Consider the following 27,761-nt stretch of genomic DNA (forward strand, 5'->3'; position numbering starts at 1 on the left):
AAAAATGAAGGCTATTTAGTTTGCCTTATCTTGTCTCATATATTCAGAGAATAAGAGATTCCAAGACTAAGAGCAGGACTTTCTCTGCTTTCTCCTCAGCTGAGATAGAACACATGCATTGCTATATGCCCAAAAGTAACCTGAGAAAGATGCTCCTACGGTAACTCGAATAGAAAGTTAGCAAATGGGATTATGTAGGATTACAGTTTAAATTATACTGAAAATTGTTCCCCCCTGCCCCCATACTTTATTCTTCTGAGATTCTACGCTGGCTTATATGTTTTGCTTCATTAGAATTAGTCAAAGGGTAATAGTAATTAAAAAATCAGTCTAGTAGAACTGGATCTGCGTTATGCAGGGAAAGCCCTGAAAATATGCAGAGAAAGCCCTGAAAGGATGTTCAGTGGCTTGCAATGGTTGTGGGGACAGGAAGCTGGATCCCTGTGTTCCCAAAAGAAAGGCACTGGTCATAGTTAAGAAGCTCCAACAATTGGCAATGTTAAACGATGGACTTTGTTCCTCAACTAATGAAGAAGCTTTCAAAGGCTTTCCCCTTTTTAGTTGAGCACAGTTCCAGCATCCCTCCACTAGACTGCCATCATGTACAACAGTATGGGTCACAACTTTGTGACATGGCCTTTCTTCAAGCAAAAGATATTTGTCCAGAATATACCTGTGAGAGGCCACTGTGGCTCTCTTGAACATGAGGGAACATGAGGAAGGAACATGGAGAGGACAAGTCCCTCCTGCATGCTGCGGCATGCAGTGGCAGGGCTGAAATCACAACTCACCACTTACTGGATCTGCTTGGATAACTACCACAAATAGCTCCCAGGAAAATTGTAAGAACACTTGGGTGATTTTCACTTTCAGGACTGGGAGTGGAACGGAGTTGAAATCAACCACATTTATACAAGAGGAAGAAATCCAAGAACAAAACAATGTGTGGTGAAGTATAAGTGAAAAAGAAAGCAAAATAATGGTGCAGCACAGTACATAGTAACTGGCTCCCCATTTCATTTAATAAATGGAAGACTGCTGCCCTCACTTGTCCTCAATGTTTGTGCTTAAGGGTTTATTAACTTTTCTGAAGTTTTTTTTTCTTTCCTATCTCATTCACCTGCCATAATGAACCATTTAAAAATTTGTATGTCATTTTAATGTATGATTTTGCAAACTTTTAGATTGTCTCACAGTGAATAACTAAAGAAGAAAGTACAAAGATAGTAAAAATAACATTTTACAACGGAAAAAAGGTGTAGAATCACAGATTATGGATCTGATATGGGTATTATGAGCTGCTGGTTTCTGTTATCATATAGATTTTGTATATAAAAATGGCCTTGAAATCTATGTAAATAGGATTGTTGTATTCAACAATAAACTCAGAATTCTGCACAAACCAGAAACTCACTTTTGAGTGGTATGTTTTACCCATGTGTTAAGACAGAGCTCAGCAAAACAGGACACTGAATGTCACTGGAACTTCTGGGACCTATTTTTGTATAACTGAGTAGGCCCTTTTCTAACTCCAGTCTTGAAACTAAAGAATTTTAAGAAAATATATGAGTTCAGGAAAAAAACATCCTTTCCCCTAAAGTAAGAGGTTATTTGGGGTTAGCAAAGATGGACTCTGGAATACCCTTTGCGCTAGCAAACTGTTTTGAATTCTTTCAATTAAATGCTGACACATCTGGATTTAGAGTCTAAACTTCCTTGTAGGAGGAGATGTTTTTATTTATGTTCTATAGAGTGCCTAATGAGTTCAGAATGAAATAAACAGAAGAGCAGCTACAGTACATTTTTATATTTGCTCTATCCTAACATGGCACTTCACTTTCCAGTTTGTACTTGCATATTGCGTTATTTGATTTAAAGTGGTTTTATTATTCGCTAAAGCAACTCTCTTTAGAAACTGCCCTTGTGGACACATGTAATGTGGTTCAAGCAAATTAATTCAAGCAGAAGGAACTTTAAACCTAGGGGGTGAGGGCACTCACAGCAGCGTAATTGGTGTTGTGCCTTGCGCGGTGACATTTGTGTTGTAAGACATTTCACTCACGCTTCTTATATGGCGTTTTCCCCTCTGACATAACTTTAGACCAAGCATCAATGAAGAAGAGGTTATTTTTGAAGGAGAGAAACATTTCCTGTGACAGATACTTTTCAGATACCTATACCTCTCACATCACCTATCCTTTAATAACATGGTCTAAGGCTTTTCTCAAAGGAACAGTCATTTGTTATAGGAGGGGACAGGCAGCAACGGGTTTAAACTGTAGCAAGAAAGATTTGGTTTTGGCATTAGGAAAAAAGTTCTAACCGTATGGATATTTAAGCACTGCAATAGGTTGCTAATGCAGGTTGTGAAATCTTCATCATTGGAATGTTTTTAGCAGAGATGAAGAAAACATCTGGCAGGAATGACATGGACTTTGCCAGTTCCTGGGGAAGGGAGATGGACAAGATGGGTCATTGGAGTTCCTTTCCAGCTCTACTTTTTCAATGATTGTTAAAACAGACCAGAAAACAATTTACCTGCTTACGGAATTTCATCCAGGTGCAAGTTATGGGTGCCGTTCCTACCACCTTGGCAAACAGTTCCACTGATTCACCCGCACGGACTTTTCTGTCTTCTGGGAACTGAGTAATCTGAGGAGGAGCAGCTGATGGGAAAAAAAAAAAAATCTCTCTTTAGGTGACTATACTTTCTATTTTTCTTAAAATTCAAAACACATACATCTCTCAGCTCAACAGTTTCAGAACAGCATTTGAAATCCAGATTAGCAGTTATCTGTGCTTGCAATGAAACAGTTCTGTGGACATTGTTAATTCTACTGTAGTGAAGCAATAACAATCTACCCGTCAGGATTTTGCTCATGCAAGACCAAGGTACAGAAATCCAAAGACCAAAAGTGTTGAGACCTACCACCAGTTCCAAATAAACAGCTTATGAAATTTTGTGTTGAGTTTTTCAGAAAAACTTATTTTTTCTTTGCACTTTGTATTTTTGAAGAATGGCTCCAGCTAACTTCTTATCAGTTTGCGTGTGCTGAGGGGGTCTGCAAACCTGCTCCCTAATGTCATCAACAGCACTCAGAAAATTTAAGACTGAGCACCCGCCTATGAAGATTCTGGCTTTGGTGGCCAGGTAAACACCATGTGGGACATCTATTAGAGAGACAAGGAAAGAAATCGATGTCTTTCTCCATCACACTCAATTCTCCCGTGAGCAATAACAGATCCTTTTGTTTGTGTATTACAGTGCTTCTTTTCAATCTTGCACTCCCATTCATACTCCTCCATATCTGGATCAGGTATTTCTCCTCCTCTTCCCTCTCACTGCCTGAGTATCAATAGATGGCAGAACATCTCTTTTGCTAATAGTCAAAAGAGATGTTGTGACTCCCACAACCGAGAGTCAGCTACTTCCTGCCTCTGGGTTGTGATGCTGAGTGTGCCATCACAGCATGGACAACTCCAGGGTGAAACCTGTTCTGTTGCTTTACCGGAGCAGCTCAGTAAAAAATATTTGGGGTGGGGGGTTGGTGGTGGTGTGTGTATGCGTGCAGATTTGAGGACACTTTGACAGAAACAATAAAAGGCATTCTCTAACATTAGAATGACCTCACTGCCAAATGTAACATTCCTGTCCAAAGCACAGGGCTACTGGGTGTGAAAAAAGTGCTTTCTTTTTCTTTTCAACGTAGTTAAAACAAAGTGGCTTTTTCCCCCCTAGACTTGTTCTTTGAAAAGCGTTTTTGTTTTGAAATATCTGAAGGAAACTAGGCTGAGGCACACATCTGGCAAAGAAAATAGCGTGAACAGTTTAAAAGTCTGACAAACTTTTAAGACACTGAAAGCAGGTTCCTGTAAAGGAACATTCTGGGTACTTTAAATATAGATAGCTTTGCCTAGGAGAGTGCAAACACATGAACAGGTTACCATATTGCCAGTTATGAGGAAATGGAGAGTCTATCAACTTCTCTGTGGTAGCTACTCATGCAGAGGTGGCATTCTGTGATACACATAAAAATCTCTTTCACTGAAGGATAAGGTGTGTTGTTATAGGACTACTGCTGACTTTTGATAGGATCTTGCTATAGTTTATTCGATAGTAACTTTTTTGCATGCTCATAATTTAAGTCTTAGCGCAATGCAACCTTATGAAAGAGTTTGAAAAATGGACTTTGCTTTCCAGTTCTCTCCTCGTAGAACTTCATACTCACCGTTTAATCACATATGCAAACAAATTTACTAGGCAAACAGCTGTACTTAGAAATAGGGTGTCTGTTCTTTAAAACTGTATCGGTTTATTATTTATTCCTACAGGATGGCACATGCAACAAATTACCTGCTTTTGGAGGAGTCTTTGGAGCTGGTTTCTTCTTCACTGTTGCTTCACCTAGTTAAAAAAAAAAGAAGTTGATTCAAAGGTGAGCTTTGGAAGGTACCAGCTTAACTGCAAAGTTCACATCCATAGCAATGCTTTGTTGGCAGTTGAAAATCTAATATGTTCTTTCAGCATATTAAACTCAAGAATTAAAAATACTTTTTAAAACACTTTTATTATCCTGAATGATCCTCAGAATATTCACAGCTGAAGCTGGAACTTTTAAAAGAATCAAAGCAATCTGCTACACATCTCCCATACTCTGTTATGCTCCATTCCTTATTGCAGTTTAACTGGGGTGAAAACACTGGGCCAAGATCCATCTCATACTGAGTTCTTACTCAGATTTCCAGCATAATCAATGCTGAATGAGGTCAGTTAAAACTAGGGTAGTCAACGCCACATACTACTTCTTACACCATTTGTGAGCTAGCAAAGGAACAGTGATATACAGGCAGTAAACCCCAGTACCACCCCTCTGCCTCATCCTCTTCCCTAGGCAGGGACAACTTTTTGCTATATTCACAAAAGAAAGGGTCAAAACAGAATTTGAAACACGGGCATATAAATATTGGGAAGACAATGTTCTATAGATTGTGAATGGTAGGTAGAAAGTAGAGAAGACAGGTAGGTAGAAAATGACTACTAACTATTTTTCACAAAACAGGAACTAGGGGCCACCCCATTAAATTACCAGGCAGCAGGCATAAAAGAAAAAAAAGAAGTATTTTTAAATATAGCATGCATAAGCTAGGTTCAACGACAAGTAATGTTTTGCAAGACAAAAACATAAACAGGTTCAAAAGGACAAATTCACAGGAGTTCGGTCTAGTGGTGGCCATTAAACGTAACAGTCTGGATGCCTTCAAACCACTGAATTCCAGAAGTGGAGGGGTTCATTCCTTTTAGAGCACTCTCTTTTCATCTGCTATCCTAAGCATCCTTGTCAGAGGATAGCCTCTGCTGTGAAAGGACATTTCTTCTTTTCTTATGCTCAAGTAGGCAGCTTGATTGAAGTAGTCTGGCTTTTAAGATGTTATTGCCTCCAACTGAGGCAGTATCTGCTAAGTGCTTTTGAATATCTGGCAGCATATACATAGGTGCCTAGTGATAGCCATAACAGTCTCAAAAGGTTTGACTTTTTTGGTTCATTGTTTACTTAAGTTATTCAAAGTAGCAAGGCACTGAGCAGCAAAAAAAAATCCTCAAAAATCCACCAAACCAATAAAGGGAGTCTTTTATTTTAAATCCCTTTGCTACAGCGAACTACAAGCTGTGCATGATGCCCAGGGAACACACCACCTGATGCTCCATGAATAAGGAGCCATGAGTTGTGAACCCACCATGGCAGTCTAATGTTATAGCTCAAGCAACAGAGAGATGTGAAGATTGATTTTAAGTTTTAGAGTCACTGGAGATAGTAACTGATGTCCTTTGGGTTGTTAAGAGACCAAATGCTTTAATAAATATATAATGGTTTAGCTGTTAACACCAGTGTTTATTCAGTTCATTCTGGGGAATATTTCATTATGCACTGAATATAGAAGAAGTTGTTGCCACCTTCTTTTTGGAAATTTTCATTTCATAGTAATTTTCTCTCAAAGTATGCTTAGCTTTTATATGATCTGTCTTTATTGATTTTGATGGAACCAGAAACACAATACTGGAGAGGTAGGATATTCTTGCAGTACTTACGACTGAGTCAAAAAAGAATAGTTGGATATCTCCCAAGGAAGCCTTTCTTTTATGACTGTCAGCTCAACAGAACTAGTTAAAGGTTTAGATTAGTACTTGTGAGGTGTTTATCCTAGTATAACTGGACCACCAGGACATGAGCTAGGTATCTGTCCTGCCACGTCTTCCATGTGGGCTTAACCCTGTTTAAATGAGACCTTCAGAGAGCACTACTGCTCACTAAAGGGACCCATTACTTTTCAGGCCATGAACAGACTGACATGTACCCTGGCTGCTGTAGTAAGTGACAGCAAATATATTTCCAGCTCCTCTTTCCTGCCCAAGCTGTATGAGCAAGAAGTGGTGTTTTCAAAGCAGCTTTCCTCTTTGTCATTGTATGGTCACACTCTGAGCTGAAACTCTCATTTATTTCAAGCTGTAGTCACAGTTACATGGATGAAACTACTTATATGATCAGGTGCCAGCTGGAACGGCTGTAGAGTCTGGCCTATCATCTGCTGTTAAACATCCCTATTAATGGAAGTAATCCATTAGTTATTCATTAGATGCGTAATCGCATGCAAACTAACTCAGTTATATGATTTAAGAACATGTAAATATTTGTGTGTGTGCGCGCTGTATTTGACATCAGATTCTCTGCTTTTCTCTAAAGTGAGAATGAAATAGCTGTTGGGTATCTCCTCAGAACTATAATGGCTTTTAATACAAGCTAAAGCAATGACATGAATTTGATTACTTCCACACTCCATTAAGCCTGATATGAACAAAGAGCAGCAACGATGAGGAAAAAGCACCATTTGTCAAGTGCTGTCTTGGGTTGTAGACGCTATTGCTATTTTTCAGAAAGGTCACTGCAGACAAATAGGAGGAAAAGCAAGTTCCTTAATCCAGCATCATTTTCACTCAGTTATCACCTCTTGGCCTACATTGTATATTTGTTGCAGTACCTTAGTTAACAAGCAAGGTGCTGGTGGAGTCACCATACTCTCCAAATGTTCACGTTTCACTCTGACTCTTAATATCTCAAGAATTTTTTTTTCCTCCTGGCTGACAATGTCATTCTCTGCCTTTGCACAATACATGCACAGAACGGATATCTATACACTCAGATAGCCCTCTCACTTTTCTCTGCCTACTCTCAGCCGCTCTCAGGTCATCACGGAAGGGACCCCAATAACATAATTTGTTCATTCACAACTACAGTCAGTGACATTCAATTCATCAGTGTTAAAGAACAATGTTTCTATACAGGTTCGGATGTATAATGAACCACCAGGTATTACATTTACCCTGTAAGTGGAACAAATGCATGGTGTCCGTCCTAGCCCTGGAATAACTAAGGGCTATGCTTAAGGCAGTTTAAGAGGCTCTCACCTCAATGAGGATTTCCATAGCAGCAAAGCAAAGAACACGAACCCATGACCTCATTCATCTAGGGTACTGCTTTTTATATGTAAATACAAATTTTTTGTTTAATTTTTAGTTTTTACCCACCAGGACATTACATTCACTTGACTGAGGATGTACAGACTGTCACTGGACTTCATCAAACCATGCAGATTGCAAAGGGTTGCTGGAAGGTCTGGCTGAATATCCTGTTTTGCAGACACAAATAGCCCTGAGCAGAAATGAAAGGAAGGGGCAGCATGGAAGGGGATAAGTACAAGGATGTGTCTCTGGGTCTGTGAAGCTGACTTCTTTGGCTAATGGCGTACACTCCACTGTTCTTGGATCTTCCTTAAGAACACTAGCTCATCTCATGCATCTTTTTGAAATGCAACTTTTGTTTCAAAAGCTGCTGGAGACAGTTAGTGAAAAAAATCTAATAAGATTACCCAAAGCTGACAAGGTCAAATGATTGTTTTCATTAAAATATTTGAGTCTCTTGGAAATGTTAGTTCAAGTCTGCCTCTGCTGCTTTTTAAAAAAAAGACAGTTTGTCTCTCTTTTGATATTTACATTGAAACAGGCTGAAGCTGAAAACCAGCCTGGAAGAAAAAGGACATAATATTCCCTCCGTAAATGAATCTGCCTTCTGGAAACAACTTAATGTAGACATTACAAGGCTGGTATTTACATAACTCTATAGGCAAGTTTGCCTCTTAGAGAGCTTGTGTCTGAGGGGACACGCACATAAACTAAAAAAGGGGAAGATCCCATACAGGCTGATAGCTGTGCGATGTTTGGTTGTGCCGTTCTTTGCCCTGATGTTGAATTCGTGAGAGCAGATATGTTCAGAAGCCTCCGTCTTTCTTTTTTGTTTCCCTTTTTTGGAATTTTACTAAAAATAGGCATAGCCCTCCCCTGAAATGGCTCTCTGCACAACTTGCTTTCGTAAACCATGAAGTAAAACTCTTACAGTCTGAAAAAAATCAGTACTCAAGATAGCATTTCCAACCAGTCCATAATTCCTACTGTCTTCCTTGAGGGACATGCCTAAAATTATGTGCATGTCTTCTATAGTGATGGGTTTCAGCACCTGGTAAACAAGTACAATAAATACCTAACTCTGTTAACATAAGGAGCAAGACATTTCCCTGCTTCTGTCTGCTTGTGGAATAGCCTCATTTGAGCCCAAGATAGGAGAAGGGCTAATGACATGCTCTAATACTGTAGTCACGTAGAAAACCATTTTCCCCTCATGCAAAATTTTTCAAGATTTCATCTTCTCAGAGGAACTAAATTGTTTTTTTCAGAGTTTCCTTTAAGAGAAACTGAAAAAAGAAGTAATCTGTAACATGTCAGATATTGTGGTAACAAGAATATTTATACAGGAGATGGAAAACCCGGATTCAAGTCTCTGCTCCTTCTTTCCCATCTCACTTGAATGCTTCAGACGTGTGGGATGTGACATTATGAAGTCTTTCTCTCCCACATGTAAATGAATCACAGTGTAACCTCCTTCAGACCCTTCTGAGGATAGATACCAGGGTCTGAATCAAAGGTGACTGTTGCCTGTAAAGCTTTACTACTCAATGCTATACTAGAAAGCATGGAGGGACTGAGGTCTAGAAGTACAGAAAAAATAAAACACTTGGCCTTGTGGTCAAGGCAATGGATTATTCAGTTCTATCCTTGGTTCTGTCACAGACTTCCTTGATGGTACAAAAACTTACTACAGGTATTACTTAGCACAGACAAGATGAAATAGGAGAAGGATGATGGCTACAGTTGTAGTAGGAAAAGACAACACATCATTACTTACCAATGTATTCATACATTCATGAACCTATGCTAATTGCTACAGAGAAAAATGACAGTGACAATGCACTAGCACCAGTAGCCTGAACACTTTGTCAAGGTTTGAAAGCTTAAAACAGTTCTGCTTCATTACTTCTAAAGAGCAAATTCCTCATACTGTTTCCAAATAAGTGTTTATTATCTAAATACAATAAAGTAGAAAGCAACTCTGGCCAAAATTTGATGACAAGCAGAAATTAGAAAATTAAATGCCATAGAAATTTGAGTTTGCATGTTTCAGAACAGTTTTTAATAGCTTTTATTTTTTTCATTAAAAGCAACTGTCATTTTGTTGCAACATCCCATATTTAGTTTCTAAATCATGTGGAGATTGTCCTCTAATTGAAAAAAATCCAGCCTCCTCCTTCTCAAAATAAAAATAAAAATCCAGGAAATACTCTTGCATTCCAGTCAAGAGAGAGCTAGCATATACTAGCACACTCAGAGCTTCAATAATGCAACATAGTACACTGAAAGTAACTCAGTGTTTTAAAACAGCTCGGCTGGAGGAAGAAACAATTCCATAGCAGTTTAGTAGCACAGTGCTTGAGCAATTTCTGCAATTAAAGCAAATCTGAGCAGTGCAGAAGAGATCCAGTGTCAAACAGAGATTACAAACAACCCAGGCCATGTGCATTCCACTAAAAGCTCTGGTGGGAGCAAGACAACAATGTTAATTTCTTAAATATAGATTTAATTTTCATATTTCTCATGTCCTGTGCGAACAGCCACAATTAGATGCTAAAATGCTCTGCCCAGGTATGTAGGTACAGCAATCTAAACTAGGTTACTAGCCTGCTACCCAGTCTACTAAGTAGGAAAATACTGTCAGGTCATTTGGACATTCAGGAGCTCCAAATGATTTCAGTGGGAAAAGCTAGGTGTTATGTGCTTTTGCACATTAATTAAACCAATGGATTTAGGTCCCTGTTTCATAGAGAAGAAACTTTGGTCAATGCTTCTATTACATGCCTCAGATCTGCAATTTCTAGTCAATGACTTAACAGGGAATTAATGGTGCATGGCACCTCTTCAGTTCAAGGCCATGTTGCAAAAACTGTACTCATTTTTCTCTGCATGAGACAGTCAATAAACATTTCTGTCTTCTTTTGTCAACATACAGCTATGTAGGATGGACTGTATGAAAAACACATGGAAGATATGAAATACGAAAATATGAAAAATACCGTTCTGTGCCAACATTAACTCAGAAAATGTCAGTATGGTGTGAGCTGTAAAGTGACCTGGCAGAGATTCAAAATGCATACCTGGCATTAGCTAAACAGTGCTGAACTGGGCATCAAGGAGAAGTGATTTACACAACAAATTAGTGTTTCTCCATTGCTCTCTTTATACGTACAGTAACTGAATTTTCTTTTCATCTGTGGAGGCAACCAAGCTTCAGAGTCACCAAGTTAAATCCTACATTGCCTTTTTACCTCAGGTAGTTTGGTTGGCCTTGTGCCACAGCTATATACCCTTGGACCTCAGTCCTGAGGAATGAAGTCAGCACCTTTATTCAGAGTTTCAGAGAAATCATATCTAGGTCTTAAAAATAGGTCATGGCAATTTTCTTTACATACACTAAAAGAGGAAGTTTTAGCTTCTCTTAGAAAATAAGATAAAATTTTTTCCTTGAAAAGTTTGGTCAGAGGCTTCCCTGGCAATGTAACTCATATTGTTCCAACACACTAAGTACTTGCACTGACTGTGCAGAAGATGTCTTGGTTCTTCTTGCAACAGCCAGGAGTAGGGCAGCATGGACCTTCTGGGAAACGAAGGGGACTGAGAACTGGTTTGAATAGCCTCATTCACCCTGAAAAGCATCTCAGACTATCCCAGGGACCAAAGAAGACGCAGCAGCACCGTCACCAGATCACAGCTGCTACACAATGCTCTTATTTCTGCAATTAAAAGAACATCTCTGACCTGATTATTTACTTCCTTAGTAACTGAGTTCTTCCCTTAGAAAGTGGCAAGTTCTATGCTGAGGACAAAACAATCTGACATGAAAGGAAGATTTTGAAACATTTTGTATTCATCAGTGCTGTGTTTTGTATTACATTGATGGAAGGAAAATCAAGAAAAAACTTGAAGTGTTTACTGATTTAGTTATATATTATCTAAACTGGACACGTCAAGTTTAATGTTTTAATGACATTTTCTTAAAATGGTGCTTGTAGACTTGGATTCTCTGACAAGATTGTTTATTGAAGAGTAAATAACAGAACTGCGTGCTAATCAGTTGGCCACTGACTCATAATTTTTCCATGGTAATTAAAATGCTTAGACTCCCACCCACTATGGAAAAGAATATATAAAATGATAAGGAGTCCTGTCTGAGATATTTACATTTGTGACATGCTGCTTCAGAGATACCACTGCTCAGCCTTGCATTCAAGTACCAACAATGCTGAGAAATCAGATCCTGGAAGATAACAGTGCAGCCTTCCAGAGGAGTTGATCTGGACAGTGTCGGTGGCGACATTTTATTAACAACTGTCAGCAAGAGAATGAGTCGTTACTTAACCAAAAATGTGTTTGACAGGAAATCAAGCAGATTTTATATAGTAGCAGATATAAAAGATTTATATCAGCAAGATACCAAATACTGCTAAGTAATGTGTCTGGGCCCCTTTACTTGAAGGTGTGTGGAGGAAGTTCTTTTCTTTGACGTAACGTCAGTTTTAATGGAGCAGAAGAACTTATATTTGTGCAATCAAACTCTGTGCTGGGTCATCCCTTCAATGTACGTGGTTTGGATATGAGAACAGCGGGTTTAACAAGTGTATTACTCAGATGAGGGAATCCAGTCTATCCTGTTAGGTTTTCATACCACTGATTATGACAGGTGATGGTTGCCAGTATTCACTGGAATTAGCTGTGAATTAGCCCTACAAAAAGCAAAAAACAGTGGGCATTTCTTTCCAAATACTTTAATCCAATGCTTAGATTTAGGAGGGTTATTTTCTAAAACATTAAAGCCAATTCTTTTCTCAGTAGCAACGACTGGGATAAAGTTTCTTCCTACTATAGTAAAGTTATGTTGCTCTGCTCAGCCCTGGTGAAGTTTAAGAAATGGCATCTAACTGTTGTAATATGCCTTTTCCCCTGGTACATGTTGAAAAAAAAAAAACTTTGGAAAAAAAATCAGCCTTTTGGAAAACTCATGTTTTATGTAAATTTTTGGGGTGTCAGTTTAAAAAATCTATAGTATTTTGGGTGTGGCATGCAAACTACTCACAAGAATGAGGATCAAGAAAGTTGGGTTCTAGACCTGCAAATGAATGTGTGATCTTGAGCTAATTGCTCAAGCTATGCTTTACTGCTGTTTTGGTCCTCAGCATAACACACATTAAGGAGGACAAAATTTTAGGAAGTGTTGGGTAGTAGTAGATCTTTTAAAGAAGAGAATATTTATTTATAAACCATCAAATCCTTATTTACTGTTAAAAATCTCAAGCAGCACTTCGATTTTTTTCCACTGTCTGTTGGGCCAAAAACATTTATTTAATAGGTACTGAAGCTTTTGCAGGTGGCCTTGGTAATTTAAATAAGCAAGTCTCTTTAAGCCTAATTTGAAGTAACCTCTAATTTCAATGGGAATTGGGTGCCCAAATCCCTTTACAGCAGATGCTTTCAAAGCTCCCTAGAGAAATGCTCAACTGGTGAGAATTTTTCGCTTAGTACTTCTGCTGTGGGGTTATGTCAAACTAGAAGACCCTTATATTATCCACTGATTGTTCTGGCATAGCACGGAGTATGCAGTATGATAAATAATGAAAGGTTCAAATTTTCCACTGCCTCTTCTAATCTTTTGTATCTGTGCAGAAGAAACATAACACTTTATTATTCTGTCTCAGTAGCATTTCACATCTGCCTAGCAAAGACACAAGTGACAAAGCCTAAGTCAGTACAGTCAGTGAAGAATGAACCAATTCCAACATTAAAAAAAGAGGTGCCCTTCCTCCATTCCTCAGGATTGGTTTCACTCAGATTCAAAGCTGGATCTGTTTGTTATTCTCAGAAACATTATTATTTATTCTATTTATCATTACAGAGTTGCATTCTGCAGAGTCATAATTATTACTAAATTCTGGTGACAGAATATCAATTGTAAGCAAAAAGAAATACATCATAATTTTCCTGATTTGCTAGCACGGGAGCAATCTTTCTGGACATAAACACTGCAAGCATTCATTCAGAGATATTGTTAAACATTGAATGCTACAAAGCTGCCTTCATAGATGTTTTTCTGAGAATAACTGCTTATTCTAAACCAGAGTCTAGTATGTATTGCATTTCAAAAGAGGTAATGCCCAAAATTTTACTTACTATTGGATTTCTGTAGCTTGCAAAACCCAAGCTTCCAGTAATAAAATAATGTCAGAATGATCAGTCAAATGATCTGGGTCAGCAACTATTCTCACAATGACACAAATTCTACAGATTAACATACTGACAACATTCATTCTCTTTCACAAAAAGAAATGTATTGATCTTTGCTTTCAGGAGCTAAAAGTTAGTTACTTTCCTGAAGATTTCTACTAGGGCAAAAAACAAGGATCATTTATAATTTATCTGAAGGGAGAAAATGTTGACATAGCTGCTAACCATGAAATTTGACTTGCACTTTCTTACAGAAAATGGAAAATATAGATTTTTTTTTCCCCTGAGAAGTATTTCTAAAAATGGCAGAGAGTATATAGCCTCTGTACCCCATACAGTATATACTGTTGTGACTGAATTCACTATTCAAAATTCAGAATTTATTCAGTGGGATTATTAGGAATTTTTGTTCTCTATTTCTTCAATATCATTCCTGGCACTCCACTTGCCATTAGGACTGTTGGTGAGATGATGTGGTGACAAAGACTAGAAGAGATCAGAGTAAAAACTTATCTCCTTATTAGATTGGGACATTTTACTTCACAGTCATTCTTTATTAACCTTCTTTTTGAGATAAATACAGCAAAGATGCACAAATAGATGACTTGTTAAGCCCATTCTCTTTCAGGTAAGGAACTTTAAAATCTCTACATCTAAAAGGGATTTCAGTTTAAATTGAAACTGTGAAGTCTACTGGATCCGTTTTGTGTATTATGCCCCTGACAAACGTACAAATATAACATTCATTTCAGGCAGACAAATACCCACAGTCCTCAGAGACTGAGGCTGAGATGTTAAAAACCACCTGTGGAATCTCTGCAGCCAAATCCTTTTAAAATTAAATACGTATTTTTCCAAAGTTTTCCAAAAGCTCTTCCAAAACCCAGCTTCCTAACATTCTCTCTGGTTACCTTGATGTTTTCAGTGCAACAGGAAAGATGTTTTAAAGGTATTTTGAAAAAGAGCTTATGAGAAGTTCAAGAACTTTAAACACTGATATAATATGCCATGGAGCAACCTTAAGAAAACCATTCACCATTATTTCAACCTTCTTTTCCCAATCATGTTTGAAGCCAGAGTTGCTAGCTTCTGTTTTGCTACCTATAGCCAGTTTCCACTAATATCAACAGCAAGACAAGCAGTGATTTCAGCAGGATGTGGATCAGGTCATATGTCCACATATTTAAACTTAGTTCCCAACTCACACCTTCTCCTGGAAAAGCTGCAATTGATAACACTGCTGGGAAGATCAGAGGAAATGTATGTGTTTGTGTGCATAGAAAACACTATTCAAAACACTATCCCATGGAGCTTTAAATGGCTTTAAAATTTTATTTTCTATTGATGTTCAAGAACAAAATGATTGTTCTTAATTGCTATTATTTACAGCATTTGAAGCTCAAGCGCAGAGGTGGAGCACGCCGGTGTGCCCCTTCCCACACCCCCAGACGATTGGCTGGAGGGAAAGTTATAATGCTCAGCCAGCAACTCAGAAATAGCTGTAGCCCAGGGCATAGCTCTATGTAAGTCAACAATTCCAGAAGCACAGTTATTACCTGTGATCATCAATCAGTACAAAACCACACTGAGTCCTGCTGAAAGCAGCTGAAAATGTTCCATGCTGGAGAGTCAGGTTATAGTTTATTTCTTTTTTCTTTTTCTTTTTCTTTTTTTTTTTTTTTTTGAGAGAGAGATGGATAAAATACGTCATGTTTCCATTAGAACCCTGTCTTTACATCTTTTTTAGGAACTCACATGGTGGACATCTTAGATAGACAACTTTCAAAGTCCAGTGTTTGATTTAAGAGATATTTGTATCACACGGACACTTAATTTCAAAAGTAGTAGTGGTATTAGGAATTTCTAAACATATATTATTGTGCTGCCTTTACCATTTAAAGTTTCCTCTTAATCAAGTGCATGTATACAGAGTAGCAAACATGGGAATTTATAGCTGATTTGTTATTTCAGAAAACATTAAAAACAAGTAAAGCATTTAGGCTTAAAACAAGGAATGTAAAATTCACCAAACCACTCCCCATGGTCATGGCAAAAAGGACAGATTATGCTACAGGACATTTCAGTCAAGATACCTTGCCTACCAAAGGTAAGACAGTATATTGTCTACACAGGACACAACATGACTTGAAGCAAACTACTCGAGAATTTCTGTGCTCTTTGGGAGACAGCCAAAAATAAATCTGTGTCATAAGTTTATTGCACCATTATGGAAAACTGAGAATAGAGTGGGCTAGGTCTGAACTCACAGTTTCAGCACTTACTTCTAATCCCCACAAGGCAAAACCTCATTTCACATGACTTATGTGCAGGGGTTAAAGAAACAGCACAAGTTTCTGCTACTACGCCTGCAAACAGAAGGGACAGAATCCCAAAGCACTCTTTTATTTCCAGGGAAAAGGAAGTAATCAAAATCACTGTCACTTACTCTCTGTTGGCAGCACGGGGGGAAGTGTGGTCTTGGGCTTCTTGGGCTTCTTCTCAGTAGGCTTTGAGGTCTTTGTGGATGAGGCATCTGCAATCAAAACAAATAATAAAATACAAATCCTATTTAAAAATTGATAATGAAAAAGCTGCTTATTAACATCAGTTTGTTTTCGATCTTTCTGCAAAGTTAGGGGAAATTCCTGTCCTCTTGGTTTTTAAGAAAGATTTTCTGCACAGACTTGCTGGAGAATGTCACATCCTAAAAGGAAGAGGGAGCAGAGAGGGAGAAGCCCTCTGTGAAAGCTGCTGCACTGAGAACCTGAGAAAGCAACTAGACAAGAGGCACCATCTAAGCTGATAGGTCTGTTTTAAATGAATAGAACAAAGTACAATGTGCACAAAGCTGCTTTAGGCAGTGCATGGAAGAGGGAAACAAAGGCATATTTGAAGCATCATTCCATCCAAAAGAATCTCTTGCCATGTCATTCTTCTATTCCATTGTCTATGTGATCTATATAGATGAACACATTTTGAAAAGTAGCATTTCTTCTGTATGTTTAAATCTTTCCAAGAAGGTATTCTTACACAGTGGTTCCTTCCTACAGAAAAATGGCAAAAGGGACACCACAGGACTCGAGTATGATGGATTTCATTATTCTCAAGATTGCATAGCTCATATCCAGCAGCTACTCAGCACTGCAGGCTCCACTGACAGCTGAGAGTCAATACAAGCTCTCTTCCCTATGTATCCCATATGACATAGACACATATAACTAGAAGGTGCAACCTTTTTTTCAGCAAGGTTGTCCCAGGTCAAGCATGTCATATAATGCAAATCCTAACGAGCTCCGTGTGTTGGATTGTTTGATCCTGATATTTCTCTTTGGAAGAAAGATCCCAAACTTGGATTATGATCTCAGCAATAGCTGTATCAATTTATAGCTTTCAAATACTCAGCTTTCAGAGGATTTGTGCATGAGATTGCTGTTTGAAATTTAGTTACCAAAGATAACATAAATGTTACAGAACCACCTAGTTCAGTCACCTACTTCTAGGTGCCACAGCATGAAAATTGGTCTCTCTAAGTTTCCTCAAAAGTTAACAGGGGAAGACAGAATCTCCTAGCACACAATTCAGAGCAGAAGGCTGTACTAGATCTGAGTTCAGACACTGAGATTCTACAGATTTGTCCCTGAGCTAATTTCACAACTGAAGTAAAATACTCCTCCAATCTGATTTGAGTCCATGGGGCTAAAAGGAATATAATGATATTTATGGTTACTTGTTGAGTGTAAAAATCAGCATCTGGGATGCTGACAGCAGACTGAATAGAAGGGAGCAATTTTAATTGTTGTTTTTTATCACAATTCTAATTTAAAAATAACAGTCATCCCCTCTGCCAGTCACAGACATGGGAGATCAAATGGCGTCTCTCCTAAATAGCTGGAGTTTGCTGTAGTGCCATTCCTCAAAAAGCTCTTCTCAGCCATACAAAGCAGCATGCCAGTAGGGAATGGAAAAGACATACGAGGCAGCCACTATCAAGGTAAGGAATATGGTCATTCTGGTGTCCAATATTACGTGAGCAGGTAGCTCCTAACACCACGGGTGCCACTACCAGGGTGAGCCAGACAGCTGATGGAATGCCATTCATGTCATCATGCAATGAATATGTCATGAGCTGACAGCCTCCCATGATCAAGACTTTGCAAGCCAAAGTCTACTTCCAGCCTCCTAGAACATGCATTGCCCAGCAGGAAACTGGAAGTGGGAAATATGCTAAGGGAGGCTTCAAGAAAAGCAACTACTTGAAGATCAGAAGGCGAAGTCAAAGGGAAAAACACATAGGTGACTGAGACTTTTAAAAGATGCAAGGGCAGCTCTGGAGAACTACAGTGTGCTAAGCACTTGATGATCTGATCCTTTAACCCTCTGCATCCGTGGTAGTTAAGGTGTTACAGGGTACTAGATTTTGCTTAAAGCCTCTTCTTGATAGTCTTCTTTGAACTTCATTGCTGCTAAAATGTATTACTTTAAATTACAGAAATATAAACAATAGCTTATCATATATCTAAGCCAGACTACATTGTGACCGTAGTACCACTAAAGATGCCATTACAGGAACCAATATAATTAATTGCAATTATATGCATAATTAATTCCTTTTCCAGCTACATGAAGACCGACCCTTACTGATGGAGTTACAGGATCACATTCTTAGCTTGTGCCATGCTATGTTAGGAAAACAAATAATAGTTTTCTTTTCTAGACCTCCTGCCCCAAATACCACATCTGCAACACAGCTGTGAAGGCTTAGTACCTAAGATCTACGTTGTTGTTTAGTTTTGTGTTCTTTTTAGTTACAATGGAAAGTATCAGAGTATTCAAAGAGGAGCTCACCAGAAGGTGAGCTGATAAGAAGCACATTTGGTTACTTAAAGTGTCTTAAGTAACTTAAAGTCCATGGCAGTTTTAAAAGTCTGTGCTCTCAACCTTATGACAAAATTTATGCCCAAGGCCAAGATTACTTGGCAAGAGTACAGTGTCATCAGCATGACTGAGGCTGAAAACGGGTACGTCAGTCAGCAAATTCTCCATGTTCTAAGACTATGGCATACGAGGGTGGTTGAGCCTCTAATTTGTTTATTTTTATTCACTTCCACTAGAAAAAGAAAATGACCAAATGTCATTGAATGCAAAGAATTGAAAAGTTCTAGACTGAGAAATGTGCCATACATAGTCCTGAGGCAGACTGGTACCCAGGCTCACACACTGAATTCTTATGTGCTCTTAAAGAATGCATACAGCTCAGAAGCAAATCTTCATGGGTTCAACTTACTGCTCTAAAATCCTTGTAGGAATCCAGTGGGCAGCAGGAGAACATAGATTATTCCACAAAGCAGCCAGAGCCCTTGGCTCTGTACTGTCTCTCTGCTCATGCTCCTTTATGGTAGACACTGAATTATGTATTGACTGAAAAGTGCAGGAGGGAAGAGGGCAGTGTTCTTTTTTGTGTATGTGGTTCATAAAGGCTGGTATTGGGAAATAAAAGGGGGAAGGAGGAAGTTCTAAGGAAGGGTTTTCCCCATATCCAGCAAAGTACTTACCTTCTACCAGCACTTTGCAAGCACATTCAGCTTTTCCTGCTGCATTCTCAGCTATGCATTTGTATTCGCCCCCATCTTCAGGCATGGTCTTCTCAATGGTAAGTGAACACAGTGTCCCTAATACAAAGGAAGGAGAGATCAAATGGATGTAAAGTTGCAGTTCACAAAAATCTTAGTGCTATTAAGGAACATAATGCATCAAATGATCCAATCCTTTACTACAGGTGATCTTCACTGCTAGAAAAAGATGTTTTGTCCTTAAAAATTCAACATTGGAACCAACATTCAGAATTGGAACCTTATTAATGCTAAATAAAATAAAAACACATTGATAGATAAATTGAATCTTATTGCTGTTCCCTAGGATACTCAAGACCCAGAGAAGAATCTCTGCTGCTGTTCTGTGTCTTATAGCAGGGATAAGAAGTCCTCATGCCGATGATCTTTCTCCAAAAGTGCTAGTACCGTAGGACTGTAAACAAGAGGGCTTCAGTCAAGTAACCATCTGCAATATTTTGATTCAGCCTTTTCTCTAGCACTCCCATGAGCATCCATGTGTGAAAGCAGAACTTCAGCTTAGTGCCCAAGTTTAAAAATGACACTGACAGCCATTTTCTTTTTGCTTTAATTACTCAGAGAACAAGTGTCTGATATTGTAAAACAACTGTTAGAAAGTCCAATATATCCGTGGCAATCAAATTTGTCACTGCAACAAATCCATTTCTTTTCAAACAAAAATCCAAAATTTGACTTCATTGGGTTTGCAGAAACAGGATGTGACATAAGCTCTGTAGTTACCAAGGGAAGCTTGGTATGACCCAAGGGAAATACATTTCCTCTCAAAAAATAAAACTCTGTGAACCAAAACAGAAGCTGTTCCCAGTAGCTGGGGGATGAGGAAGGAGAGCTGTGGTTTATCTAATCCCTTACGCTTACTTGCATTGCTTCGAACAACGAAGTACTTTGCTCCCCAGGGAGAATCCCAATTAAAACACTCCAGACTTTCCCCTTCCAAATATCCCTCAGTGAAGGTGAAGTGTGGGCTTAACTTTCTCCTTCCTCACTGGAAAGCCTGGCCCATCCCCTAAACACAGCCCGAGACATTGTGCACTTCCACCCATTGCTGTTAGCTTGTCCAGAATGCCTCCACCCTCCACACAGCCGCAGGAATAGCTTCCCCCTTCCTCCATTCGCCTTTCTCACAGTCTCTCCTAATTAATGGCAAGATTGGATAGACAATGTTTTTTAGACATGTGCCCTGTGTCCTGAGACGTAAGGAAATTTCCCAGCATCTCTTGCTATTTGCCACCTTTCTCTCTATGTTAACTGGAGGCTGCCTTCTGCCTTCCAGAGTGCCTAATCCCAGGCTCCCCATCAAATATATCCCTTGTGTTGTGGGAGATGGCACAGGCAAAGGTGACACTGGTCCTTGAAAAGTCCTTGAACAGAACACCCCTCTATCAGAAGAACTTTGAGAGTTTACTGGCTCCCCTTGGAGACTAGACCTCAGTTCTGACCTGGCAATTATGCTTTTGGCATTCAGATTTTCCCTCATTGTAAAACTGGATGTTATTATTCAACACAAATCTTATAAAAAAACATCAAATGGTTCCCAACAAATTTGGTTTGCCAGACATACACAAGGGCTAGAAGAAAATGAATTTTCCCACCTCCTCATCCTCCACAAAATCAAGAAGCTCTAAATAATGACAATTTTCCCCCTGAGAAACAATGTTAAAACTATCTCAGAAGAGAACTGACCCCTCACTCACATGCGCTGTGCTCAGCTAACCATAGGGTCAAAAGAAAAGCCACGTGCCTTCCCTGAGACAACTCATCTCCATGAGTCAGGCTGAGCCAAAAATGTCACGAGCTGCAGTTCCATTCCAAATGGAGGAGGGACACTAGAAAAGTATTCTTGCAGGCATCTAGCAAATATAAATTCACGTGTCTCTGCTGTTTAAAGAGACAGCTGGAGAGCAAGCCAAAGATAACTTCCAGTATAAGAATTTGTATAAATCTATATAACATGATTAGAAAAGATCACACATCAGAACCTAAAAATGCTATTGCAAAAGAACATAAACTATGGAAGAAAGACACATACACATGAAGGAGATCTCTGGCCACCTTACTGTAGGGAAGGAGTCTGGCTTGTAAAGATAACTGGACCATTAAGGGACTGGAACAAAGCAGCATTTACTTCCGTTTTTGCTGGCATTTTCTTCCTGCTCAAAAGCCCTTCCTCACCTGCATGCTAATCAGCTCATTGAAGGCTAATGTGACATAGGGTCATTCCTCACCACTCATACTGTTGCAGTGTTGTCCATACAGTATACTGCAGCAATATAAGTTCATGTCTTATGAAAAACACTTCCTTATGCAGCATATACAAACAGAAATATCCCACCCTAACAATAAGTCATTCCCCACACTTATACTAAAATCTAGAAGCAAATCTTAGCGTTTTCTCATGACAATCCTCGACTTGCCATGTGCATTCAGTGCTGTATTAGTTTTGCTTTTAGAATCTAGTCCTGGCCAGGCTGCATGGCACGGGTCTGATGGAAGCTGCATTTGGCTTATTCCACTGGAAGCAGAGTCCTCATGAAATAATGTCAGTCTTACTCATTCCAAAAGAATATTTATGTGTTGAATTTTAATGAAGTTATTTTGTGAGAAGGAGGATGAAGGAAATCTGTTTCTTCAAGGGCTGCATCCTTTTTCTCCTGACTGCCACCCCCCTGCAGCAATAATCTGTATCCTGTTTCCCTCTACTTCTTCATACTCCCCAGCAATTACACTGGAACAGCACGTACAAAGTACATGGGGATTGCGGGGCTTGTTGCTACCACCAGATGCAATGGTGGTATTCTGCCCTCAGTGGAGGAGTGAAGGTGAAATGAGATAATTTGGGTCATTCTCATTTATTTAGCCACTAGTTTTCATGAAACTGTGGACTACTAGGACTTAGTGTGAAATTGGCCAGTGGTTCAAAAAAGTATTAGCCAGGCTGGGTCAGGAGTGTAAGGGGAGGCTGAGAGCGTGCATGGCTGTGGAAACCTCATTTTCTTAGAAAAGCAGAAAAAAAAAACCAAAACAAACAGGCAAAACTTGATGAGATTTCATAAGGACAGGAAACTCCCAAATAGGCCTATGTTCTGTGATCTAGAGCTACAGTCAATTCCCGGGGCTAGAAGGCCAAATGTCTTTCAATGAAGTATTTGGTATTTCCTCTGCAAAAACCCTTCATGACCTGAAACAAGCTTATTTTCTCATAACTGCAAGAAATCCCAGACTGGTTACTCCAGTTGGGTATTCTGAGTCCTGGCACTTCACAAATCCTAGTCAACTAAAAGAATTTGCTATCAATTTTGTCCCCTCATCCCTCTACTTTTTTTTTTAGGAACCAGCCCATGGACAGTCTTCAAAACACTGTCACAAAGGGCAGGATTGGAGTAAACATGAATACTGGGATCCTCCACTTAGACATCGGAACTGGTGCAGCTCTAGAAGAGACCTTAACAGCCACAGAAGCTGACAGTTTACTGGAGGCTCTGGTTTAGATACACAAAGCCTTTCCCTTGCATTTGGAGCTATTAAAGGATTTTCTGACTAACTCAAAAATAGTGCAAGCCAGTTTAAAATATCTCTAGACTTCTGCATTCTTTCCATGAAACTCCACAGAAAGTCAACTTCAGATATAAAACAAATACACAAACCAACAAAAACCAGCTCCTGAGTCTAATTCCCCGCACTGGCATCTAGCTGGCCAACATCCTGACTCCTATCCGTGATGCAGACTGAAGTTTATGTCTTTCTCATTTGTATCCCATGGGATAAAGAAGTACTATGGAGTATTTAGGCAATATTAATAAATACTAGGCCATGAGAAATTGTGCCTAGGAGCCATAACAAATTTGTTAAGGAACTTGTTGGCTCACTGGTGTTAATTTTCTAATAAATCACAAATTGTCTGGGAAAGTGCAAATATGTGCTAGTGTCACAGTCATGTTTAAAAATGGCAAGTGGGTTGACTGGAAAATATTGGCTACAGTTACAATGACAACAGGCAAAGTAGTGAAAAAACTCACATGAGTTTCAGAGAAGAAAAATTGTCAAATTTAATTATTGTTAATTGATAGAGTTTTAAGGAAAACAACGTAAGAAACCTACTTCCGTTATTCATGAGATTACACATTTAACTGGCAAATGTGGCTGTGTAAAGGTAATTTTCTTAGTCTTTACTGAAATATTTGTGTTACCTCCCATTATTCTGCTTGTAGTTAATGCTACATTACTATATTAATGACATTCATGTTAGGAAGAGTTAGAGCTGCCAAAATAAAGATCTCATGAAGAAGCTGACAAGAGGAAATCATCACTTGGTATGTTTCCGGTGGATTTCCTCTGTGATCAGACTGGGACCAAAGTTATTCAATATTTTAATCTGTGATGTAGAAGTATTCATAAATTAACGTTGATAAACTTACAGATGATAGAAAGAATGTTGGAAAGGGAAAAGACAGAGAGAAAACAGGGCAGTCCTCATAAACAATCTCATTTACTTGTTAAGCTGAGTCCTATTCACTCAAAGAAAATGGGGCTTAAGATAGTGAAATGACAAGCATCCATGGACAGCAAGGTATGCTCTATTTTCAGAAGGTTTAAAGGTTTAATACAGAAGTAAAAAACATGAGCTGCACTGTTGCAAGGTAGAAAGAGGACCAATGACCTACAGTAAGCACAGCAATAGGAAGGTGACCTCCATCTCACCGATGCTGATACTGACATACGGTTCTGCTGCCTATTTTCTAAATAGGATAATAAACCAACAAACAGCAACTGAAGAGGAGGTATTAAAAAGAAAAACAAAACAAAACAAAACAACCCCAAGCCTCCAAGGGCTGGATAAAGTGCATTATGCAGGGAAAGTTAGTAAGAGCTTGACTTGTCACGTTTCGAAAAAAAGAGAGCTAGAGAGGTATCTTGATTACAGGGTCAAAGCCATTCTATCAAGTACAAATGGGCTTTTTATCTTAGCGGAGAAAGGAAACAAGTGTATGGAAGAAGAAACCAGATAAATTCAAATTAGACATAAGACATTGCTTTGTTCCTTGATTTAAAAACAAAACATTTAGAAGAATAATTAGACATTGCAATAAATTACCAGTGATTATAGCAAATGTCTCTCTTTTGCTATCTTTAAACCTACACTACATGCATTTCTGGAAGAAGGAAGATTCAGACAAAAATGGCAGTACAGAGGGAAATTTTGTGGCATGTGACAAACATGGAGTTGTGTCAGAACTGATGCTCAGATGATCTCCCCAGCCTTAAACTTTCTGAAGAAGCTTTTTTTAAGCTGCAGAATCCGTCTACTTTCAGCAGTACATAGAGTTGTGTTAATTACACACCAAAGCTTTGCTCAAAGTTAATTAAAAAGAAATTGAAAAAGTCATAGCAGATCCTAGTTAGACTGACAGACACAGACTTGCACAACTGATAGGAAGATTTAGTAGTTATGTTAAGTCACAAGAAAGTTGTTAAGGCATTATTGCTAACAAGATTACCAACTCTTTATGCTGCCAAGACGCTTAGGAAGAAAAAAATGCTGTCTTACACAAAGCAATACAAACTCTGGGCATTTTCTAAGCTACACCATCATTGCTACCTGAACCTCTGTTACGTAGTTCCTCTTCAATCTATATAGTCACATTGTACTAAATCTAGCCAAAACCAGCAGAGCAAGCTGATTTAAAAATGGCAAGTTTGTCAGTTTTGACTTATATTCACTGTGCACCTCAATTCTCCAGTCTAGTAAGGATGCCAGCTTCCAAACCCCTTTCACTGTGGTCTTCTAGAACGACTTTTGTAACCAAGCAAAAATTTTCTATCTGGATTTTCTATCCAAGAGTGAGTCACGCAGCAGGACACTAGCACAGGGCAGTGCTGTGCCAAGTACTATACAAATGTAAAACAAAATGGTTCCTGCTCTAAAGAGTTCACCGTGTGAGGAAGCTTGTTCTACTCAGTCCTTATATGTCTAACTCCACTGTAATGTCTGCTAGAGCCTTCTTAAAAACTTTTTTCCAAACAAAAAGCCCCCCCTAACTTCAAACAAAGAAGAACTCTCTCATATTAAAATCAACTGCCTCTTAACCATACACCATCTAACCTGCCCGTATAAATGCATAATGCTCTAATTTATGAGTACTCTCTTTTGTTCCTTTGTTACATTACCATTTATTTTGAGATTTCACAGGCAAAAAACACACTAATATCTATCCCAGGAATGTAGATAACTGCACTCTGACAAGTGTTTAAAAGAAGAAAAATACCAAATCAAACCATTAATAAATTCCTACCAGGTCAGACATGTTCGTAAAAGAAATACGGTGTAAGAGCTCACTTTGTCATAAAAATGATACTTTAAGCAACAAATCACTCATGCCATTCAACTGACAGAATACTATTTGGGCAATTATTAAAAGAAATGGAGAAACAAGTACTGATGTTCATGATTTCAAAGGGAAATAAAACAGTATTAATAGTTGAAATGTAAAATGGAAGGAATGAGATTGATCTTGGATATGTTGTGATTGTGACATTCAGTATAATGCTGCCCAGATTCTCACTTCTAATTGCTAATGTAAACTTAAACCTGGAATAATAGAATACATTGCAAGCCCTAGATTAAGTACTGGAATACAGCACAAATACTGCATAAATATGCCTTAAGATGAAGGTCTTTTTTGGAGCAGGATTTAATTTTTCCTTTGCCAAAGACCTTACCAATCAGTGATTATTCTGATCTTGGTGTTTGAATTGGGGCTTCTCTGGTGGTACAGAAGCGGGGCTAACATCTCTTCTTGCATGCTAATGGCTCAACTGCCTTCGACAGGCAATGTAGCGTCAGCCTCTTCAAACACAGAGGAGATGTGTGAATAGAGTTTTTTCTAACAGGTAAAGGGCCTTACTATCAGCTAGGACAAATATGCCAACGAAAGTTGCTTTCAGTGAGTGACTACATAAAGGGACTACTTAGTTTGCCTATCCTGTGAACTTGTTACACACAAGTATACTTTTAAGTCTGCTCTTCCTGGCCAAATATGCTACTTGTTTTATCAGGTAGGCATGTTCCTGAAACCAGATTTTATGTATTTATCTTCACAATGTATTTGGAAGCAGAAGATCAGCAAACTGCTGTTTTTGCTTTCTGGCAATGACAGAGAGGGTTAATTTAATTTCCAGAAGACAAATACATGGCATTCTACAGGTTCATGTGTTACTTACATTGAACAGTTTGTGGGCCAGTGACCCATACTAACTGAAATGGGCTTGTAGTATGATAAGAAGCAGATAGACGTGTCTCACTCTAGATAGAGGACTTTCCAGTATCCAACTCACTAAGAACAAGTAAGTTATGCTTCTGTGAGATACCTCTGGAAAATTTTCCATACGTGAGAACCAGTGGTCACCACCAAACATCATGGCAGCACAAAACCAGCTGGTGAAATAGCTAAGAATAGACCCAGTCTATCCACTTTCATAGTGGATTTTGTTGCTGAACACAAGAGGAGCAAGGTCATACCGAAGAAATAAAAAATGGCTTTGCAAGATCTAAGCCCGTTAATGTGAGCTAGGTCCATTTGCTGTGATTTCCTCTCCTTCCCCACAGACTCAACCTTCTTTCAGCTGAGGAAGACTCTAGGGGATTATCTCCAGAGCCTATTAAATGCTGCTCCAAGCTTGGCCAAAGGCACTGCTGCTGAAGGACATGACACCTGCGGGCGTGACGAAGCTGCCTTTTCAGCGTTTGGGGCAAAAGATGGAATCTGGGATTTTGGCATTGGGCTGCTGAGTACTGCATCCAGTTTTATTGTTGCTCTCTATGTTTAAAGCTGCGCCAAACACTTTCTGTGAAACTAATCCATATAGTTTCCCTATTGAATAGTATTTCCTGATATTCATCCTGAATTTGTTATTTCTCAGTTCTAGTCTGTAGCTCTAATTATTACTTCTCCTCCCTTGGTTCCTTCAACTATTTATGTGTTCCTAATTAGGGGAAAAGAGAAAAATCAATCTCCAAGAAAACTGGAACTTACTTAAAGTAAGTATCATGCATACCTAGTAAATTACTTAACAGCTGGCATGAAAGCATCTCACAGCAACACATTGTTCTCTAAGTGCCAAAGCTAGCAGGTACTGTCAGGAAAAAACCTAAACTGACCATCATGCAATGCATCCCCTCAGTGTACCACAGGGTATGTAATAAGGTTTAAAAAAAATAGTTCTAATCCTCATTCCATTTCTTTCCATTAAAGGAGGAAAGTAGCATTTACTTCTCTGTGTAATATTTCTTTCTAAGATCCTCTGCAAATATGTGCAAAAGAAAGCATAATTTTGAAGTACCGATAATACTGACTACCTAAGCATGATACTAGTGTAATAATGCAGGTACAACTCAAACATAAGGACAGTTTCTTCAC

General features: G+C 38.8%; 1 protein-coding gene across 6 annotated transcripts in view; it reads right to left on the reverse strand.

Moving 5' to 3' along the window:
- The window catches only part of MYLK (myosin light chain kinase), a 223,507-nt gene that overhangs the window by 45,921 nt on the left and 149,825 nt on the right, over nt 1-27,761 (reverse strand). For all 6 annotated transcript variants that reach the window (XM_075512682.1, XM_075512681.1, XM_075512680.1 and 3 more), the window contains 4 exons: nt 19,270-19,386; nt 16,164-16,250; nt 4,355-4,405; nt 2,539-2,666 (listed from right to left, as the gene is read on the reverse strand). In XM_075512682.1, the coding sequence (XP_075368797.1) occupies nt 2,539-2,666; nt 4,355-4,405; nt 16,164-16,250; nt 19,270-19,386 (383 nt within the window). The remainder of the gene's footprint in view (nt 1-2,538; nt 2,667-4,354; nt 4,406-16,163; nt 16,251-19,269; nt 19,387-27,761) is intronic.

This window comes from Mycteria americana, chromosome 9 (assembly GCF_035582795.1).
Source record: "Mycteria americana isolate JAX WOST 10 ecotype Jacksonville Zoo and Gardens chromosome 9, USCA_MyAme_1.0, whole genome shotgun sequence".
NCBI lineage: Eukaryota > Metazoa > Chordata > Aves > Ciconiiformes > Ciconiidae > Mycteria > Mycteria americana.